Genomic DNA, 18,001 nt, shown 5'->3' on the forward strand with positions numbered 1-18,001 from the left:
TGAATCAAAACACACGAGAATGGGCATATCGGAACAAAGTTTGGCCCATTTTAGGGGAAACGAACAAGATTTTTTGCATCGGTTTGTGATCACAGATCAAACCTGGCTGCACTACTATACCCCAGAGACAAAACAACCGTCAAAGCAGTGGAAACATGCTGATTCTCTGCCACCAAAGAAAGCAAAGACAATTCCTTTGGCAGGAAAGGTCATCATCTGTGTTCTGGGATGCGAAGGGGATTCTGTTTGTAGATTATCTCCCCACTGGGCAAACAATTACTGGAGAATACTATGCTAACCTCCTGGTCAAATTGCAACAAAAGCTACGCTACAAAAGGCCAGGTTTAGCAAGGAAGGAAATCACCTGTCAACAAGACAATGCTCGCCCACTCACATGTGCCGTCGCCGTGGCTAAATTACGCGAACTAATTCACCTGATATGGCTCCGTCAGACTTCCATCTCTTCTGAAAACTGAAAATTTGTCTCAGAGGATGAAGATTCACTTCAAACGAAGAACTGATAGCCAGAGTTGACAACTATTTTGCAGGCCTGGAGGAAACTCATTTTCGAGATGTGATGAAGGCACTGGAACATCGTTGGACCAAGGAGACTACACACCCTCGTATGACAGAATACTGGCTTATGTGTTGCTGATCTACATTTAACTACAGGCTATTTTCAGTGCAAAATACGTAGCGTTGTGCTGTTACAGTATAGTTTGTACATTATTTTAGTATCGTTGTAACCAGCTCGACTAAACATCCCTTCCTTCGTTTTCATTTTCATTGTCATCCACGAGAGCAATAATTTCGCGTGAAGATACAGCTGTCTCCTCTTTTACTGATAATGTGAATGAACGGCAGCCTGTGTTATCCAAATCTGTATCAGAACAAGAACATAACGAATGGGGTTATAAAATATCTTCTAAACAGCAAAATTGGTTGCAAAAAACTGGCAGATCAGTGCACAAAAAAATTGTGGCTTCAGGAGCTCCACTTTCCATTACAGCCTTAGGAAATTACTGTCTCCTCTTCTACACATTTCAGCCTTGAAGAGTTCAGCCATCATTTTTGCTCCAGTTTACGTATCACAAACATAATTAGACCTCGTCACGTGCAAATGCTTTGTTGATCCTTTTCTTATCTTTTTGGTAACACATTTTCAGGCTCTTCGAGTCACCATTTGCCGCGATGTTACGAGAATTAAAGTCAACAGCAACTTCTCTCCATGCCTTTACCTTGTTGGCCGCAATGGGTTTAATCTGAGTTTTCGTTTCTTTCCAGTTGTATCTTTGTACCGGTCTAACACAATTTACAGCAGCAAATCTTGCTTGTATTTAGGAAAAGTTTGATGATGTTTTTCCATTTGCTTGTCTCCACGGTTATAGCTCGACATCTTCAATAATAAATACTGTGTATGTAAGATGTACGATGAATACAGGGTGTTTCAAAAAGAATGTACATATTACAAAGTATTATTTTGTGCAAACTATTGATCGCTGCTCCTCAGCTTGGCTATTGTAGTAAGGAATACAGAGACTAGTTTATGTTAATAGCTGCTAGATGTCAGTTGTCTTCTGTTTTGCTTGGTAACCGACATATGTTTAAAATGGCTACTCCACAGCAGAAATCATTTTGTGTTCTCGAGTGCAGTTCCGTGATTACAGTGAAAAGACGTTTCAGCCTGAGGTACCAAATTGATCCATCCGAATGGGCGGAACATTCGCAGATGGCATCGACAGTTTCTAGATACAGGATTTGTATGTAAAGGAAAGAGTCCAGCCTGCTGTCATGTTCATGAAGAAAATGTTGCACAAATTCATACTACTTTGCAATCTAGTCGTTCAAAATCGACTCATCGTGCTAGTCGGGAGTTACAACTGCCTACAACAACCACTTGGCGTGTTTTGAGATATCGGTTGGTTGTGTTGCTATACAAGTTACAGCCGTTACAAGCTCTGCGTCGCGACGACAAACGCAAAAGTGTGGCATTTTGAAAACGAGATTCTTTATGCTATTGACAATTATAACACTTTCGCATAAGACATTGTGTTAAGTGAAGAAGCGACTTTTCATGTTAGTGGTCAGGTAAACAAACACGACGTTCGAATTTGGGGCCTACAGAACCTATAAGCAGCCATTGAACATGTACGAGACTCGCCCAAAGTCAATGTGTTTTGTGCGATATCCCGATCATCTGTTCGTGCGGCCCATTCTTCTTTGATGGAAACATGGTTAACGGTCAGCAGTATCTAGCCATTTTACAAAACTGCTTGTTTTCGAGGCTGCACAAAGACAACTTCATTTTTCAACAAGACGGGGCAGCCGCTCACTGGAGTTGCCAAGTGCGCGAGTATCTGAATGAAACTCTACCGAACCGTTGGATTGGTCGTCAAGGAGCTGGCGAGTTAGCATGTGTCACCTGGGCTCCACGGTCACTGGGTTTGATACCCTCTGACTTTTTCCTGTGAGGTTTCGTTAGAGACAACGTTTATATTCTAACATTCCCACAGAACCTGGAAGAGTTGAAGAACCGGATGCATACCGCCATAACAACAGTGATAAATGACATGCCAGAGTATAGAAGGAATTTGAGTATCGATGTGATAATGTTCGTGTCACTGATGGAGGACATATTGAACATCTGTAATCTGAACTTGAGAGGTTCGTAAATATGTGTGTAATGATTCATATTCGTATATATATGCATTCAAAATACGAATATTATTTTTGAAACTTCCTGTATATGCGGTCGCAGCGCAATAATCAAATGTTCAAACACGTGTGAAATCTTATGGGACTTAACTGCTAAGGTCATAAGTCCCTAAGCTTACACACTACTTAACCCAAATTATCCTAAGGACAAACACACACACCCATGTCCGAGGGAGGACTCGAAACTCCGCCGGGACCAGCCGCACAATCCATAGCTGTAGCGCATCAGACCGCTTGGCTAATCCAGCATGGCAGCGCAATAATCGTCTCGATAGGCGACTTGAGCTGTGTTGCAAAGTGTGTTACGTGCTAGCTTAGATGACATATGAATCTGCTCCGGTGGATCCAGGTATAGCGTTTACACAGTACAGCTGAGTCCAGAAGATGGAACAGATTCTCATCTGTCGTCAGACACGATCCCCAGCTGGCGACGCCCACACAGTCCGGCCGAAGTGCAGCCGCGCCGCGCCGCGCCGCCCCCCGCCTATCTGCCGCGCAGTGCGGTCCCGACCGTTGGCCTGCTGCTGGGGGGCGAGCTGGCAACGCCGCCCCGTGACGTCAGCGCAGGCTGCCGCTGCGGCTCTCAGCTGTGTGCGCCGCTCGCCCGGCTCAGAAGGCAGCCAGGAGCGCAGTGACGTCTGCTGGAACACCCGAGAGAGAGGTAAGGTGGCCAGCTGGACTCTGCTGCAATGTCCAAGAGGCCCGCTGTTCGGAGTGTGTTTATCTGGTTTTGTGATTCGCTACTAGTGTCTGTGTGGCTGTTGTTCCATTAAGGCTAGTTTACACTATGGCATTGCACTGCGATTTCATAATACATGACAGAACACACGGCGACACCGGTGTTCACATCTGCAGCTCGTGTTCTAGTGGCTAGCATTGCTACCTCTGCATTGCGGGGTCCTAGGCTCTATTATCGGCCGGGTTGGGAATTTTCTCCGCTCGGGGCCGGGTGTTTCTATCGTCCTCATCATTTCATGATCATTTATGAAAATGGCGAGATCGGACTGAGTAAAGATTGGCAATTTGTATGGGCGCCGATAACCGCGCAATTGAGCGACCCACAAACCAAACATGATCAGCAACCTGTGTTCACATAAGTTTCATAGTTTTGTGAGTGCCATAGTCGTGTCTAAACTGAAAGTTTTGACAACTGCACCAGCGGTGGCGTTGTTAATTAATGCCTCTTTGGATGAAATCACTGCATAAGGAAAGAAATAAGAAAGGTGTTTGGGTCCGTGAGTGAATAAAGAAAAGATGTCAGCTCAGTTGCTCACTGATCTTGCAGGAGGAAAACCCTTAATCTTATCACAGAATGCTACCAGAAAAGGTTATGTTTCCCCTAAATAGTCAGTGCTGCAGTGACGAAGGAAAAATATGGTAGTGAGTGAAGCAATGTCGCCAGAACTGAAATGAGAAATCAAATTGTGTAGGGTCCAGAACTCTCGTCCTGCTAGAAGGTTCAGATGTAATAGGTGGTGACGTGTTTGCATTAACACAACATTTAACTTAGCCTTTCTCGGCACATGCTACTCTGAGATTCGAAGAAAGCATGTGTAGTGACTTGGCAAGACAGTCAAGCCACTATGATTGGTAGCCGAAAAGCACGCATTAAGCTCACGCAGGCTGGCGTGAGGTCTGGAACAGGATAAGGTAATTAATATAGCCAATAATGTACGTTGCTGCTGGAATACTTAACTTTAATCCATAATTCGTGAACATCAGTCTGGCAGCACATGCATCACAAGATAAATAGCAAATGATAATGGCGTCTTGCTAGGTCGTAGCAAATGACGTAGCTGAAGGCTTGGCTAACTATTGTCTCGGCAAATGAGAGCGTAATTTAACAGTGAACCATTTATAGCAAAGTCGGCTGTACAACTGGGGTGAATGCTAGGAAATCTCTCTAAACCTGCAGTGTGGCAGTGCTTGGTCTGCAATCACTGACAGTGGCGACACGCGGGTCCGATGTATACTAGCGGACCGCGGCCGATTTAAAGGCTACCACCTAGCAAGTGTGGTGTCTGGCGGTGACACCACATTCCTTCCCGGAAATCGGCGTACGGTGGTGTTATAAGGCTTCTGCCCGCCGTTGGGAGGACCCCATGTTGACGTATGTGATGAGGTGGGGAGCCTAACAACAGGCGAGGCTGTGCCACCCGCACCCGGCCATTCGGTCCGAGGGAGCTAGGAAACGCCTGAAAACCTAGTCCAGGGTGCACGCCAACCGCCAACTTGCGGTGTATGTGCCCGTAGATAATCAGGAGGGGCCGAAGGGTCGACCTCCATCGGACCGGAGCACCCGACGGGCGAAGACGACATATGGTCCGGAGCGGGCAAGAGTTCCATGGCGGAGGACAACTGGTCACAGGAAGCGATCGGCGACGCGTACCCAGGGAGGCGCCCGGCGGTTGCAGCGACGCGTCCACTGCAGGCGTCGCCGGCGGGAGAACAGGCTGCGGCGGCGGCGTGTCGCCATGGGGCAAAATGGAAGGCAGCGTCGGTAACACCTGGGGCTGAGGCGAGCCAGTAGATGGGTCCCCAGGGCGCTGACCGGACGGCACCGTCGCTGAAAGCAGACGGGGAGCGGCAGATCCCGTGCGACGACAAAGGCGCAGCTGATTGAGATGCTGACACACCTCACCAGAGGCCCCCAAAACCAGATACATTGTGCGGACGAGGCAGCGAAGAATGCGCCCTGCGAACCAACACTGTGAACCGCGATAGTTGCGATAGTATACGTCACCTGGAGCAAACCAGGTGGTTGCCGCTGCACGGGAACCTGATGTGGCGGATGTAGCAAAGACATCAAGGTTCGATGAGGGCGACCGTGAAGCAGCTCAGCTGGCGAGAGACCATCTCGGGGCTGAGAGCGATATGAGGACAAAAAGAGTAATAACGCGTCCTCCCGAGCATGCTACTTTTTCAACTTCTACATCTGGGACTTGAAAGTCCTAACCAATCGTTCAGCGGCACCGTTTGACTGTGGCGAAAACGGCGCGGACCTCAGATGTTGAATACCATTGGCCTTGCACAATGACTGAAATTCTGCGGACATGAATTGGGGGCCATTGTCGGAAACAATAGTCTGTGGTAGACCTTCAACGCAAAAGATAGCGGACAACGCTTGGATGGTGGCAGAAGACGTTGTGGAAGACATCCAGACAACAAAAGGAAAATTACTGAATGAATCGACCACAACCAACCACCGAGCATTCCAGAATGGACCAGCAAAATCGATGTGTAAGCGTTGCCAAGGGGAAGTGGCTTTTGGCCATGCAAAGAATTTCCGCGATGGTGCTGATTGTTGTTCAGCACACGCCATGCAAGAAGAGCACATTTGTGTAATCGCAGCATCGATTCCGAACCAAGTACAGTGCTGATGAGCAAGTTGTTTCGTTCTCCCTATACCCCAATGTCCTTGGTTTAGAAGCTTTAAGACAGAGCACTGTAACGAACGTGGGACCACGACCCTGGACTGATCATTATCAGAACGCAACAGCAAAACACCACGTTGTACAAGAAGTCTCTCCTTGTGAGCAAAAAATCGGCGAACCAACAGATCCTTGATCCGTGACTTTGACAAGGGCCACTGCGTAGCAACAAAACGCAGGACAGGGTCGGCAGCTGTGGCTGTAGCTACACGACGAAAATCAATCGGAAACTATTCGACCACATCATCGGTTTCCGAATCAATGAACAAGCAAGCAAATTCGGAGGAATCGAATGCTCTATCCTCAGCAACAGGCAAACGGGACAACGCATCGGCGTTGCCATGCTTAGCAGTGGACAGATACAAGATATCGTAGCGGTACTGCGAGAGGAAAATAGACCAGCGAATGAATTTCTGTGCTGTACGTGGAGGTACAGGCTTATTCGGATGAAAAAGGGATGTCAAAAGTTTGTGGTCTGTGATGATGGTAAAGTGACGACCATACAAGAAATGAAACTTTGTAACACCAAATACTAGAGCCAATGCTTCTTTCTAGATGTGTGAATAATTTCTTTGTGCAGACGAGAGCAATTTGGACGCAAAGACAATAGGGCGATCGTGCGAACCATCTTTGTGCGCAAACACAGCACCGATTCCGAAATCCGATGCCTCCACCATCAACAAAAGGGGTTTCTGGGGATCGAATGGCGTAAGGCAAGTATTGGAAAGCGACGCCGATTTCAACTGGCGAAAGGCGCGTTCGCATTCCGTCGTCCAGACGAACGGAACACCTTTACGGCGTAAGCGATGAAGCAGACCTGAAATGGAAGAGGCGTGGCGCACATATTTATGGTAGTAATTTATTTTTCCCGGCACACTCTGTATCTGCTTCAAATTCTGCGGCGGGGGCTAGTCTTGTATGGCACAGAGGTGCTCTGGACTGGGATGGATGCCTTGGGCGTTGAGTACATGTCCCAGATATGGCAAATCACGAGCAAAATACACACATTTGTCCTTCCGCAAGCGAAGACCATTTTGTCGCAAGACCTGAAATAATGTTCTGAGATTGGCTAAATGTTCTTCTTCCGTCTTTCTGGAGATCACAGTATCGTCCAGATAGTTTGCTGCCGCAGGGACCGACACACAAACAGTTTGTAGATATTGCTGAAACAATGCAGGGGCAGATGCACACCCCAATGGCAGTCGTTTGAATCGGTACAAACCAAGATGCTTGTTAACCACCAAAACGCGCTGGGATTCTTTGTCCACCGGTATTTGCAAGTACGCATCTGCTAGGTCCAACTTCGAAAAATATTTACCTGGGCACAGTTTCTCAAAAAGATCTTCTGGGCGGGGTAAAGGAAAAGTTGCAATCACTAGTTGTGGATTCACTGTTGTCTTGAAGTCCACGCAAAGTCTCAATTTTCCGGAAGGTTTTTGCAAAATTACTAAGGGTGAAGCCCAGAGAGAAGCCTGCACACGTCCAATTACACCTTGAGATTCCAAATCGTGTAATGTTCTTGCGATCTCATCACGCAATGCGTGGGGAACATTGCGCGCTCTGAAAATTTTCGGTTGCGCGTTGACTTTCAGTTCCAAATGTGCTTTATAGTTCGTAGTGCAACCGAGGCCCGGTGCAAAAATGTCTGCAAATTCTTCACATAGACGAGAAACACTGGCTGAAGGCACAGTCTAGTTCACTGACAGGACCTGATTGACTATAGACAAGTTAAACAACTGAAATAAATCGAAAACAAAGAAGTTCACTGCAGAAGAACAACGAAGGACATAAAATGTCCCTTGTATGCTGCAAGAAGGCTGCACTGTCCTAACACAGGGATAGCCTGTCCAGAATAACTAGTTAGCTTAACATTTGCGGCACGCAATAGAGGTGTGCCCAGCTGTTTGTACATGTCATGATTGAGTAGTGTAACTGCAGTTCCGGTATCGAGCTGGAATGGTATCACATTGCCGTCGATGTCCAAAACAACAAAAAGTTTATTGTCCTGCTGACGACAAGAGCGACTATCTCGTGCAATGTGAACTGACACTGGTACAGAATCACTTGCGACATGACGGGATTTCCAGCGACGTCGACGCACACTATTTGTGGGACGAACACAGTCACTGTTAGAGAGAGTGGCACTGCGCGGAGTGGAGTGAACTACATGAACTTCCATAGGCGAAGAGTTGCGAGCATGAGTATCCTTTGTTTGATTCCAATTCCAGCGTGAAGCAAAGGGCCTGGAATGGTTGTGAGTGTCCGTTCTGAGCTTTTTCTGGCAAACACTTTGACATGTCCTTTTGTATTACAGAAAAAGCAAATGGCCTGGCGTGACGGGCAATTCTCACACGAATGTCTAGTAGCACACCGCAGGCATGATTTCACTGCATTTGCATGCTGGCGTGGGACACGTGGCTGAGAGCCAGGTGGCATTGGCGCGGCCGGGCGCGAGGACTGTTTACTGTTCCGTGCAGCTCGCCCAGCGGGCCGGTTAACCTGACACACGGGTGGCGAAGTTGCAAATGATTCCTGAGCAAAGTCAAGTGTGTCCTGCCGATCCAATATGTCCATCACTTGTTGAAGGGAGGGATTGACTAGTTTCAAAATCTGTTCCCTTATACGAACATCAGAAACATTCTGTGCAATTGCATCACGCACCATAGTATCTGAATAAGGGAGTCCACATTCACACTCAAAATCACAATCCCTAGTAAGGCCTTGCAAGGTTGCAACCCATTCCCGATTAGTCTGACCGGCCGTACGTTTTGTACGAAAGAAGGCATACCTTTTCGCAACTACATTGACTGATCCTTTGAAATATGCATCTAATGCAGATAAAATTTCGTCGTAGGACAGAGTTGCTACGTCGCGTCGGGGAAATAATTACACTATCACACGGTACGTTTGCACCCCTACACACGATAATAAGAAAGCCTGCCGCTCGTTACCTTGAATTTTGTAGGCGGCGAGATGGAATCCAAATTGGCGTGACCACTCTGTCCAGCTTTCCAGTTCCGCATCAAAAGGACGAAAAGGTGGTGAAACGGCGTGTTGTGGCTGCGTGAGCGGTGGAGCGGCGGCTGCCGCATCGTTTTGCATTGCACGTTGACACTGGACGAGCTGTCCAAGGGCATCCAATAAGGCCTGCGTCTGCTGGTTCTGTAAGCGATAAAATTCGGACAGTACATCTGGAGATTGTGGCGAAGCCATGACACAAGTAAATCAGGGCAGGAGCGGTAGTATTAGTACAAACGCGAATTGGCTCGACGCCAATCCTCGGCGCCAAACTGTTGTGACTTGGCAAGACAGCCAAGCCACTATGATTGGTAGCCGAAAAGCACGCGTTACGCTCACGCAGGCTGGCGTGAGGTCTGGAACAGGACAAGGTAATTAATATAGCGAATAAGGTACGTTGCTGCTGGAATATTTAACTTTAATCCATAATTGGTGAACATCGGTCTTGACGGTACATGCATCACAAGATAAATAGCAAATGATAATGGCGCCTTGCTAGGTCGTAGCAAATGACGTAGCTGAAGGCTAGGCTAACTATCGTCTCGGCAAATGAGAGCGTAATTTGACAGTGAACCATCGCTAGCAAAGTCGGTTGTACCACTGGGGCGAGTGCTAGTAAGTCTCTCTAGACCTGCCGTGTGGGGGCGCTCGGTCTGCAATCACTAATAGTGGCCACATGCGTGTCCGACGTATACCATTTAGACACCTTTAAGTGTAAATTAATATATTTCTTACTTCAATTATCGAGACTTTACTCTTCTCGTTTTCAAATATATTTTTCAAACAGAGCCAAGTTTGAGTGGTTCATGGTGTGGGTTCCTGTAGTCATGTCCTAGTTCATGAACCACGGGAAACGTATGAGTGGCCAAGTAAGTGGTCCCAACAGTCGGGATACCAGTTACTTTGGAATAAGGCTGGGCATCTCGGACATATTCTGAGTCGTGGTCACCTTTGTGCTCATACGGCAAAGACTATCAAATCCACCGGTTAGTCCCTCAGCCGTTAGGGGTAAAACCCAATGGGACTCAGGGCAAGTAAAGCTAGCAACCTGCTTCCCTGGTACTTTAAAATATGATGCTGGCAATAATCAGAGCAAAATGCCTCGGACCTTTGGAGGTGACGGAGTCCCACCTCTAACTGACAAACCAGGGACTCCTAAGATACGACTTGGCAAACAAATGGTAATGAGATGGGGAGCTATTAATATCAATGGGGGCTACTCTGGGAAGACGGTAGAGCTGGCAGAGGCTGCAAGTAAGAGGGGGCTGGACGTTTTAGCTGTTAGTGACATTCGGGTAAGGGGTGAGAAAGAAGAGGAAGTGGGAGAATACAAGGTCTACCTGTCAGGAGTCAAAGCAGGAATAGCACAATGGGGTGTAGGGCTTTACATCAGGAAAGAAATTGAACCCAGTGTAGTTGCAATAAGGTATGTAAACGAACGACTGATGTGGATAGATTTGACAGTGTCTAGCAAGAAAATTAGGATTGTGTCAGTATATTCGCATTGTGAAGGGGCAGATCAAGATAAGATGGATAGTTTTTATGAGGCACTCAGTGATGTAGTTGTTAGAGTAAAGGACAAGGACAGTGTTCTGCTCATGGGTAATTTTAATGCCAGGATTGGAAATCGAACAGAAGGGTATGAAAAGGTTATGGGTAAATTTGGAGAGGATATGGAGGCCAACAGGAGTGGGAAACAACTCTTGGATTTCTGTGCCAGTATGGGCTTAGTAATCACAAACTCCTTTTTTAAACATAAGAACATTCACCGGTATACTTGGGAAGGCAGGGGAACCAGATCTGTCATTGACTATATAATAACAGATCAGGAATTCCGGAAGGCTGTGAGGGACACACGTGTATTCAGGGGATTCTTTGATGACTCTGATCATTATTTAATCTGCAGTGAAATTGGGATTGTGAGGCCGAAAGTGCAGGAGGTCAGGTCCATATGTAGGAGGATAAGAGTGGAGAAACTTCAGGATAAGGAAATCAGGCACAAGTACATAACAGCGATCTCAGAAAGGTACCAGTTAGTTGAATGTAGTCAATTACAGTCATTGGAAAAGGAATGGACAAGGTACAGGGACACAGTACTAGAAGTGGCTAAAGAATGTCTTGGAACAGTAGTGTGTAAAAGTAGGATGAAGCAAACAGCTTGGTGGAATGATACAGTCAAGGCAGCCTGTAAAAGGAAAAAGAAGGCGTATCAAAAATGGCTACATACCAGAACCCAGGTAGATAGAGAAAGTTATGTTGAAGAAAGAAACAAAGCCAAACAGATAATTGCAGCATCGAAGAAGAAATCGTGGGAAGACTTTGGAAACAGGTTGGAGACTATGGGTCAAGCTGCTGGAAAACCATTCTGGAGTGTAATTAGCAGTCTTCGAAAGGGAGGTAAGCAGGAAATGACAAGTATTTTGGACAGGTCAGGAAAACTGCTGGTGAATCCTGTGGATGCCTTGGGCAGATGGAGGGAATATTTTGAAGAGTTGCTCAGTGTAGGTGAAAATGCGATCAGTAATGTTTCAGATTTTGAGGTAAAATGGGATAGGAATGATGATGGAAATAGGATCACATTTGAGGAAGTGGAAAAAACGGTCAATAGATTGCAGTGCAATAAAGCGGCTGGGGTGGATGAAATTAAGTCGGAACTCATCAAATACAGTGGAATGTCAGGTCTTAAATGGCTACACAGGATAATTGAAATGGCCTGGGAGTCGGGACAGGTTCCATCAGACTGGACAAAAGCAGTAATCACACCAATCTTTAAACATGGAAACAGAAAAGATTGTAACAACTACAGAGGTATTTCTTTAATCAGCGTTGTGGGTAAAATCTTCGCAGGTATTGTTGAAAGGAAAGTGCGAGTATTAGTTGACGACCAATTGGATGAAAATCAGTGTGGGTTTAGGCCTCTTAGAGGTTGTCAGGACCAGATCTTTAGCTTACGGCAAATAATGGAGAAGTGTTATGAGTGGAACAGGGAATTGTATCTATGCTTTACAGATCTAGAAAAGGCATATGACCGGGTTCCTAGGAGGAAGTTATTGTCTGTTCTACAAGATTATGGAATAGGAGGCAAACTTTTGCAAGCAATTAAAGGTCTTTACATGGATAGTCAGGCAGCAGTTAGAGTTGACGGTAAATTGAGTTCATGGTTCAGAGTAGTTTCAGGGGTAAGACGAGGATGCAACCTGTCTCCACTGTTGTTCATATTATTTATGGATCATATGTTGAAAACAATAGACTGGCTGGGTGAGATTAAGATATGTGAACACAAAATAAGCAGTCTTGTATATGCGGATGACTTAGTTGTGATGGCAGATTCGATTGAAAGTTTGCAAAGTAATATTTCAGAGCTAGATCAGAAATGTAAGGACTATGGTATGAAGATAAGCATCTCCAAAACGAAAGTAATGTCAGTGGGAAAGAAATATAAACGGATTGAGTACCAAATAGGAGGAACAAAGTTAGAACAGGTGGACGGTTTCAAGTACTTAGGATGCATATTCTCACAGGATGGCAACATAGTGAAAGAACTGGAAGCGAGGTGTAGCAAAGCTAATGCAGTGAGCGCTCAGCTGCGATCTACTCTCTTCTGCAAGAAGGAAGTCAGTACCAAGACTAAGTTATCTGTGCACCGTTCAATCTTTCGACCAACTTTGTTGTATGGGAGCGAAAGCTGGGTGGATTCAGGTTACCTTGTCAACAAGGTTGAGGTTACGGATATGAAAGTAGCTAGGATGATTGCAGGTACTAGTAGATGGGAACAATGGCAGGAGGGTGTCCACAATGAGGAAATCAAAGAAAAACTGGGAATGAACTCTATAGATGTAGCCGTCAGGGCGAACAGGCTTAGATGGTGGGGTCATGTTACACGCATGGGAGAAGCAAGGTTACCCAAGAGACTCATGGATTCAGCAGAAGAGGGTAGGAGGAGTCGGGGCAGACCGAGTAGAAGGTACCTGGATTTGGTTAAGAATGATTTTGAAGTAATAGGTTTAACATCAGAAGAGGCACCAATGTTAGCACTGAACAGGGGATCATGGAGGAACTGTATAAGGGGGGCTATGCTCCAGACTGAACGCTGAAAGGCATAATCAGTCTTAAATGATGATGATGAGCCAAGTTTGACTGTAGTAACGTGAAATAAATTTCGCGCATGGGATTACTGAAAAATCAAATTACTTCAAGTGGCCTCTTTGGCTTCAAAAAATTGTCCAAAAGTTAAGAATTCTCTCAACTGCGGGCATTAACAAGAGCCATCTTGCTTTTCAATGAGATAGAAGAGTTTCATGATTTACATCAACGTATAAGCAGAACTTTCTCAACTTGTCCTCCCAGAGTGTATTGAAACACAATTACGTATTTTCACGACGGTTGTTTCAATGTCTAGAGATAAGATTGCAGCAGCGCTTGATACTAGTACTGTGGAGAATACGGGCAGGCCATCCAGTTCCCTCTACATTGTCTCCTAGTCGCTCCTTAATTTGGTGAAACACATTCCGCTGAGCGCGTAGATGAAGGTTTCCGAAGTTATTGGTATTGCCTCCACTAAAGCGATTAATTTATCCGATGGAATTTGCAGTTGTCTTAAAGGGTCTAAAGAAAACTTTGCAATTGTCTCCGATGTTCGTTATTACGTGACTCAAACTTGAACAGCTTCTTTTGGATTCTGTCAGTTTCAGCTAAGTAGTGGTCAACTAAAGGAAACACCTTTTCGGCCTCCTGGTTCGATGCGTCGGTGCCAGTGTTCTAAGATTAAACTGTCTGCGAATGTTTTGTGCGTTCATACACGGAGTGTGGTGCGATAATATTTTTAACAATCGCTATAGCTTTGGTTGTGGCAGTAGACTGCTTTGCTGCGACTTTGTAGTCGGGATACATTGAGGCATTCACTTTTACGTCACAGTCAAGAGAACTGAAGGGCTGACGATGCGTGACAACTTCGTAAGCTGCTGTTAGTGCCGCAGCAGCAACGAGTAATTCTTCCTCAGTATCATCTTACACCATAAATGTAGCCACGTGCTTTGATGTCGATGCTACCGCGAATCTATTGGTAAGATTCTTCGTAGAAAGGTGGATGCCTCACGTCTGGCTAACCTCCGTGAGTTACTGAGATGAAACAGCAACGAAGCTCTCAGCTCTGCCTGATCTGCACGTCCTTTCTTGACAAAAGACCGCTTTTTTGTGTAGTCATTCGAAAAGTGACACACTTTTTCCAGACATTTTTTAGCTGTGATAAGGTAACTAGGCGGTAAAAAGTCGACAACACTTTCGTCACCGTACACGTGACTATACATTACCAACTCGCACACGTTGTTCGTATTACGTTTAGGAAGAACCGTCTTATCAGATTGCAAATGGGAACTGGCCGATTTTTCCGTGTGGCGCTGCTTGTATAGTTGCAGCCCCGTACTACTGGAGATTTCTGGTATTACCTCGAATGACAGTGCTGCAGCTAGAAGGTGCTTGCATCGGCAATACAGGATACAGAACATGCAACGCCATCTGTGAGATGATCTTATCAACATAAACTTGTAGACATAGAGAGGAATTGAGGCTGCATTTATGTGTTGCGCTAAGAGATGGTGTTGCGTCAGTACGTCAGCCGAGCTCGTTAAGAGTATTTTGCAAAATGGGGACATAAATTTCCTCTTGTCAGGGGTGTCGGAGGGGGAGGTCCGTACCAGTGACGGTCCTGACGTATCTGGACTGATGACAGCCGTACCTGCAGACCACCGCGCTCTGTGAAGTGGATGGAAGCTCCGACGGTGCCGCCTGTTTTCGTTCAGCCAGAAGTACCGGTCGCGATTCGCCTCGCGCCAAAGATTGGGACTGCTTCTGCTACGATGCAAGGGCAAGGATTTTTGATCGTTAACTGACACGAATTCATTTAAGATAACCATAAGACAGTAGCTATGCGAAATATGAATATGCTATTTCCCTTTGTCGACAAGTTTACAGCCACAGTCATTAACAAATATCATGAGACATCATTCTTCTGAAACACGATATACTGTACTACAAATAAATTATATTACTGTATTATGTCTTTTTGGGTACCTATATTTTCGGAATGGAACGTATTGACCTATTCTGCATGGATTCCTACGAAAAACTGTTGCACTTAAAGAGGGTTAATTGAGTGAGATTTAGAAATGCATCATGCTCATTAAGCGAAGTTACGATGAAACTTAATCGTGCAATAATCATTTACTTTTATTCTACCACCAATTAAAGTACAAATTAACTAATGGCATATATATCGTGTAAATGAACACTTTAATTGTAATTAATTATGACACTTCCTGAAACTTTACTGTACCTAAGTAACGTAATTCAATAAACATAATGAAATTAAGCATTGTAATTATGATTAATAAAATTTATGTAATTGTAACATCCCACTTACAACTGTCCACAGCTCGTGGTCTAGTGGTTAGTATTGGAACCTGTCTATCACAGGGTCTCACGTTCGATTACCGGCTAGATCGGCGGATTTTTTTCTGCCCAGAGACTGGGTGTTCCTGTTCTCCTCACCATTTCATCATCATTCAGCAAAATGGGGAGACTGGAATGTCAAAAAGATGGATGTTGAGCGCCCTAGAAACCAAACCACCACCACCACTCACAATTGTCTATGGTTGTGAATCAAGTTTACTAGTGGGAATCATCAGCAGGACTTCGAATGCTGCTCATCACTTAATTTACATCTGTAAATATTTTTGTCTGTTTCACTTAGCAGCATTTTTCTTCACAGGTCAACAAAGCGGAAGGGAAGGACATGAGCAAACTTCTGCAGCTGGTCAAACTGTGTGAGTGGGAGATTAAATTCCAGCAACCATCTTCATAAAAATCGCTAAATTGCGAATCAACAGTTTGCGGAGCTGATGCAAAAATTGGGTTCTGAGTAAGCAATTGCATTGAATTTAGCGTTAAGGCAATTTAAATTAAATTACTCAGTGCTAAACTCACTGTATCTTCACTAAGAAACAGCAGTGGCAAAACACAATAGTCCATTACATTTTGCTTTTCGGGTGGCACATGTTGAATACAACATGGTGCTATACTACTGCACCTTTGTACTCCTCGGAAGACGTCACCGCCATACATTTAACACTGTCAGAAGTAGTTGTAACAATGTGTAAAGCGCAGCACGTGCATCGGCTATCAACGTGGCAATGAAATGACCTGGATGCTTCCCATAGGTGAACAGAAACTGGGTGTCCGGTGCTTTCTCTCTGAACTCGTCTTCTCCTCCACCACCTCTCTTCCAGGTCCACTCACGTACACCTCCAAGGTCTGTACCTCGGCTGCAGCTTCCTCTAGTCCTCTCACTAGTCTCAAAAGTCTCGGTTCACTCCGCGGCTCTCTGTCGCCTGTTTCTCTTGAAGTGTACCCATTTCAGTGGTAGTATACACGGACCGCTCGAAGGTTGATGGTCATGTTGGGTTCGTTTACGCTCATGCACGACATACTGAACAGCGCTCCTTGCAAGATGGCCGCAGTGTTTCCACTGCAGTGCTGGTAGCCTTCTCTCGCGCCCTTGAGCATATCTGTCCCTGCATCAGAAGTCCTTCATTTGTAGCGACCCCTTGAGCACCTCACAAGCTCTCCACCAGTGCTATCATCGCCATCCTTTGCTAACGGTCATCCAAGAGTCTGTTTACATCCTCAAACAACGTGGACGATCAGTCTTTCTATGGACCCCAGGTAACGTCGGAATCCTGGGAAATGAATTTGCTGAAAGTCTAGCCAGATAGACTAATTGTAAAGTCTGGAGATCGGCCTACCGGAATCTGTTGTTCGGTTCATTATTATGCCGCAAAGTTTTGGGGCTCTGGTATACAGAATGCTGCTCCCTGACTCTACTGAATAAGCTACGAATGGTAAAGGAGACGACTACATCGTCCTTTGCAGGCTCCTCATCGGACATACTTGGCTGGCTGACGGTCACCTACGTTGCGAGGACCCACCAAAGTGTCGCTGTGGTTCTGGACAGTCCAATAAGACTGTCCAGATTTAGCCGCCCTGAGACGGACCTTTAACCTTCCTGGCGCACTGCCTGCAGTGTTAGGTGGCAGTGCCTGAACAGCCGACCTAGCTTCAAGTTTTGTTCGAGAGGAGGATTTTAACATTCAGTCTAAGGGTTGGCATGTGGCCTAGTCTTCCATCCCTTCACCCTAGGCCGGCCGCGGTGGTCTCGCGGTTCTAGGCGCGCAGTCAGGAACCGTGCGACTGCTACGGTCGCAGGTTCGAATCCTGCCTCGGGCATGGATGCATGTGATGTCCTTAGGTTTGTTAGGTTTAAGTAGTTCTAAGTTCTAGGGGACTGATGACCACAGCAGTTGAGTCCCATAGTGCTCAGAGCCATTTGCACCATTTGAACCTTCACCCTACCTGCATTTTAACTCATCCCCGCCCCCTCTGGTGCTGTCTATTCGACTTGGTATTCATCTTTTCAGCATTTGTGTTTCTCTTGCCTTTTGCTCTTAGGCTGGGTATTTTAGTGTGTGGCAGTGGCTGGCTCATCCATTTTTATTACTGCAGTCAGCCAGCCAAGGCGACCTGCTATATTGTTTTTAACACTGTTAACAGCTTTTCTTCCTTTCCGTTAATGTTTCCTATTTTTCCTTGATATTTCGTTTCCGACTTCAATGTGATTACTCACAGAGTCTTACACATTTTGTTCCCTCCCAGATTTCAAGCAATAACAGCTGTTCATTGCGTAATGGCAACTGCAGTGCCACTGTCAGCTCGTAAACAATGACGACAGTGATAAGCGTCACAAAAACTGAATTGTACCGAGGTGAGCAGAGCAATACTTGTAT

The 18,001-nt window shown here is 45.8% G+C and overlaps 1 protein-coding gene across 3 annotated transcripts in view; it reads left to right on the top strand.

The window, feature by feature from the left end:
- Nucleotides 1-18,001, top strand: part of LOC126427166 (serine/threonine-protein phosphatase 6 regulatory ankyrin repeat subunit C-like) — a 105,103-nt gene that overhangs the window by 75,338 nt on the left and 11,764 nt on the right. Inside the window, exons 1-2 of one of the 3 annotated variants that reach the window (XM_050089391.1) lie at nucleotides 3,248-3,376; nucleotides 15,931-16,080. Coding sequence is in view for 1 of the 3 variants with exons in the window: in XM_050089390.1 (XP_049945347.1) it covers nucleotides 3,127-3,376 (250 nt within the window). In the remaining 2 variants the exon portion in view is untranslated. Of the gene's footprint in view, nucleotides 1-3,126; nucleotides 3,377-15,930; nucleotides 16,081-18,001 lie in introns of those variants that run through there. The other 2 variants (XM_050089390.1, XM_050089392.1) reach the window with 2 other exon arrangements.

Source organism: Schistocerca serialis, chromosome 11 (genome assembly GCF_023864345.2).
Source record: "Schistocerca serialis cubense isolate TAMUIC-IGC-003099 chromosome 11, iqSchSeri2.2, whole genome shotgun sequence".
Classification (NCBI taxonomy): Eukaryota; Metazoa; Arthropoda; class Insecta; order Orthoptera; family Acrididae; genus Schistocerca; species Schistocerca serialis.